This window comes from Nothoprocta perdicaria, unplaced genomic scaffold (genome assembly GCF_003342845.1).
Source record: "Nothoprocta perdicaria isolate Ctin4 unplaced genomic scaffold, notPer1 scaffold_103, whole genome shotgun sequence".
Lineage (NCBI taxonomy): Eukaryota > Metazoa > Chordata > Aves > Tinamiformes > Tinamidae > Nothoprocta > Nothoprocta perdicaria.
The window spans coordinates 2042216-2046821 of record NW_020454128.1 but is presented as its reverse complement, the minus strand read 5'-3'; the positions used below and the strand labels follow the sequence as shown (position 1 = coordinate 2046821).

Below are 4606 nucleotides of genomic sequence, written 5' to 3'. Positions count from 1 at the left end.
TTATCACAGGAAAATCTCCCTTCTAAATCCTGCCCTGCRCTAACACTTCTGCAAGGGAAACAAAACATTTTCACAGCTTGATCAGTTTTATCAGCTGAGGTTAAATGTTGTCTAGTCCTGCTGTGATGTTGCATTAGAGCAGGAAGAAGTACTTTTTTTTTGCTAAAGTCGTTTAATCCTCCTTAAAATATTTACTTATTCTTTAATCCATTAATTTGAAAGAGGTCATGGGGAGTGACCCCATCAGGGAAGCTGATGTTTAAGGACCATTAAATGCAATACATTCATGTATTATATTATGTAATGATACATTTAATTGCACATAAAAAGGTGCAGAGGAAGTCAGAATTACTGCCAGAAGAATTATTAAAAAAAAAAAAAGATTTCTGCAGTTAAAGTTACCGAGTTTAACTTGTCCCTATAACTGTCTTCCATTCTTAAAATACCCTGCAGTGCACAGATTCTCAGAATGAAGAGCTCTAGAAATGCTTTTATGTATCTGTATCTATATATACATGACACATGTTAGTGCCTGGAAATTCTATTCATGAAAGAAGCCCCATCCTAACACAGAGAAGGTGCCTTCCCCAACATGTTTATAGTCCACTTGTCTATTGGATCCACTTAACGCACCTTTTAAAGTCTTTTTTGCCTTTTTAACAAATTAGAAGCCATTGAAAAGAAAGTTTGTTACCTTCAGTAGCTTTAAAGAGCAGAATTTAACAGCTGCATCAGGGGTGTTCCAATTATGTTCTGCTGCATTACAGCGATTTTAAGAAGAAAATTGCAGTCTGAGAGAGAGAATTAAATAAAGACACCTGCTGTGCGAGGTTGGAGGTTGAGGTGACTGTATATAAAAGGGAGATGAGAAGGACAGCAGTCCAAACAGGAGCAGCAGGAGCAGCTCTGCAGATTCTTTCACCAAGCAGGTAAGGTGCTTGGACACACCACAATCCATTCTACTTATTCCCTCCTTACAGATACTTGCAGTAGAAGCAGTTTGCATTGGGAAATGGAGAGAGGACTTTCTAAAGAACTAGCTAAACTGAACATATCTGCCAACTATCAGCAGGGTTTTTCACTAAGCCTTTRAGGTCCTGCTTCTCCTAAAATTCTGAGATGTTTAAAAAACTTAATTCATAGCTCAATACATTTTTTTCAGGTACCAGTTTTCTTGATAGTTGGCTAATCGATTCTGAGTGGCTCAAAATCCATGTTGATCTTGACCACATGTTGACATAATACCAGTGAAAGGCAGGAGATGGGAGCTCCAGAAATGTTTCATGATTCTGCAAGRTAAAACAGGTCAATACTTACAATGCCAGCACAATATCAAAGGTGTCTTGCTCTCCCAGGATGGAGAAGTGCGGCAAGATCTTCATCAGCGTCGTCCTGCTTATTGCGGCCGTGGAAATCTGCTTGGCTCAACACTGGTCTTATGGACTACAACCAGGAGGGAAAAGGAACGCCGAAAACCTGGCAGAATCATTCCAAGAGGTAAGCCCGGGGTTTTAGAGCAACCTTGTCCTTCTGACTGTGACACCTTATATGCACAGGATGTGGTATTAGAGATAAAATAGGCTTTGCTGGGTGTACATACTATACACACACATTTATTTATTACTTGCAAAGCTAAGAGTGATGCAGTTTAGTGAAAGATGACATCTGTGGTGGCTGTTACACACACATAGTTTGTGCAGCCTGCTTAAGGGCAAGATAGAAGTTTTAATTCCAAATTAAATCCGAATGCACCGTTCCCCTAGTTTCAGCCAATATTCTGAGTGGCTGTTTTATGACAATGTCCAGTTACTTCAGTGTGAATGTGGCCATGAGCAGATGTCATGTGGTAACTAAGTAGACAGCGACCAATTAGATGAGGAATTTAAATCATAAGACAGCTGTGAAAGGCTCCATTCACCCCTGTTTTTCCCATGCGTTGTGCARCTCCACTGCTTCATCTACAGTCCCTCAAAACAGCAGTTCCTACATATTAAGTTTACTGTAACAATAGCAGTTGGGAGGAGGTGAATTTAAACTGTGAAGCAGAGCAGTTTCATCGTCATCTACGGGCGCTTGCCTTTCATGAGGGCCATATCCTTTCCCAATTCAGATTGAAAACAGAATGGAAAAACTGGAGGAAATGCAGAAGACTGAATGCCCAGGCCCCTCTGAGCACRCCAAGTTTCGTGACCTGCAGGAAGCCCTGGTAAGGAACATGTTTGTTTTAGCTCTGTGGGAAAATGAAGCAACTGTCTCAGGCWGGGAAAGGATATGCAGGGGGAGAAGAAGGGGTGGAGGACAAAGAAAAGGCATCAAAGTTTAGTTCAGGACTCTATTACTCTTGACACTCCCATTTTAGTAATGTCATTGCTCGCGAAATTAAAAACAAACAAACAAAAACCAAGGAGGGAGAGACRTTCTACCTTCATTCCGCATCTTGGCAGCATTCGCAGATGCTCAGCTTCAAAGGCACCCTTTGCCAGCTGAAGGACCAGGCCATATGGAAGCTGCAACTCCCAAGGTCCCTAGACCAGGAAATGTATTTTCCATTAGATGCCATAATGCAATGACAGCAGAGACTGTGTGGACTTACTGCCACAAAAAGTACACTCCAGCAGAGATGTGCTCTTTAATTAATATACATATATAGCAGCACCTTAACTCGGGTAGACRCTTGCCACTTTCTGGGAAGCAACTCCAAGCTGCTTCTGAAGACTGAGCACTCAACACCTCCGCTTCCCTGGTGGAGCGAGAACAACAGCAAAAGCAAAACCTCCCACAGCTAYGTACTCATTCCCTCACTTAGGAAAGGCTGATCTGAAAAACAAGGCTCATAAACCCAAACATGCTAAAGCAGACTGAAGAGTTTCATTTCCATTGGATTTTCATGCACTACTTACCTGAACTCAAGCTGGCCCTGAACAAATCCTAACGGGACCTTCACCTTCCAGCAGCGCGGCTGGCAGCACGAGAGCCAACACCCGTAACGTCAGGTGCTTGCACAGCTTTTCCTGTTGGAAGAAGCTACGTTAGGAAGGGAAGAGATCGCAGAAAAATGGCAGAATGTTTGTATGAGTTCTCTGATCACCCATGGAAACTTGGCCTTCCTTTGCAGAGCTGAGGGTCCCCAGGTGGATGTTTAGGTTTCCTTGTTGGAAAGGGCTGGTGATTATGCACAGTAAGTGTACAAGGTGTTTGATTCARCGGTTTATAACTTATTTTGCATTTCTTTCTCCGGTAACATATTCTGAATCACGTGGCCTTCTCCATGCTTTTAACTGCTTAATGACAGCAAAAACAAGTTAAACCTTTTCCAGATGCAGCTTTTCCAGGGTAACACACTGCTGGAGTTGCTGCAAGAATGTTATGCCATGAGAGGGGAAGTGTCAGGAAACGGTCCAGCCCTCATCCTCTCCTGGAGAAGCAACAGTGTGTGCAAACGTAGCTAGTCCTAGCTAAGGCACAGGAGGGAACAACTGCTTCATGGAGCGTTTCTATCCCCAACACCTCCACCTACCACCCCCGAGATGCAAAGAGCCCTTCCCGCAGAAGAGCAGACCCAGCAGGGTTTGATATGAGACTCGTTTCTCTTCCACAGGCACTAAGCTCTGCCCTGGAGCGGTGCCTGGCCCCTGCGCTCCGTGCAGGGACACTGTCCRAGCACCTTCTCCTAAAGCTCGTGCCTGGTGGCCTGGCTGCTGTCGGCCCTGCTCTTCACCAGCGGCTGGGTTGGCTCCAAGATCCGCAGTGGGCCCCTTAACGCATGTAAAGTCGGTCGCCCACTTTGGGCTGAAAAGCGCTATTTTAAGTGGCAGTGACACGACGTTACGTTCAGACCCACAGGCAGCTGGCACAGAGATCATGTTGGGTTATTTTTATGACATTCTAATGCTCCTACAAATTAAAGTCRTAATACGAACATTTCAGCATCTGACCAGGCTTTAAAATTCCATCAAAGTAACTTTCTTTTTTTCTTTCTTCTRAACAAAGTACATGTGTGTTCACAGGCAAGTCTGATGGAAGGAGAAGCTGGCAGGAAGAAAATTTAAACCCAAGAACTCCGAGTAAAATTTGAAGACAACGTTAAAAASAATTCCTCCTCAGCTGACCTCTGCTTAGACTGTATTTTGTGAATAAATATTCTGAAGTTACATGTAAATTGTGGAAAATACTGTTGTGTAGGACAGTAGTTTGTAAGTAAAGGGAACGCAGTCTCCAAATACAGTAACACAAGTAAGAAAGGTTTAATTTTTAACAAAGATAAACTTTCTGTTGGAATGTAATTCCACTTACACTTGAGGAATATAATCCATGCATGAATGAAGAACATTGATTTTTTTTTTCCTGGTTCACTCAAAAACTACATTTATTTAAAAAGGTATTTACAAAGTTTACAGTAGTTAATACATTTTAAAAAACACAAAAATTTGTACACCTTGCTTTACAGTCTTAGTGAATTATGTGTCATTTTACCCAGAGAGATGCAGATTTCCTTTCCAAAGCTCAGCTCCTACTCTTCCTTCAGAGCAGTTTATAAGCAGTATTTTTTTTTGTTTCAACTGTAGAGGAATAAAGGAAAAGAGAAGAAAGGAGATCTGTAACTAAA

At 42.4% G+C, this 4606-nt stretch overlaps 1 protein-coding gene across 1 annotated transcript; it reads left to right on the top strand.

Annotated features, from left to right (window-relative positions):
- Nucleotides 1–1356: 1356 nt before the first annotated feature.
- GNRH1 (gonadotropin releasing hormone 1) lies at nt 1357–4246 on the top strand. The gene is made up of 3 exons (XM_026043696.1): nt 1357–1497; nt 2111–2206; nt 4008–4246. Exons 1-3 carry the CDS (start codon nt 1357–1359, stop codon nt 4047–4049), a joined length of 279 nt encoding a protein of 92 aa, XP_025899481.1. The 3' UTR covers nt 4050–4246.
- The last annotated feature ends 360 nt before the right edge of the window (nt 4247–4606 follow it).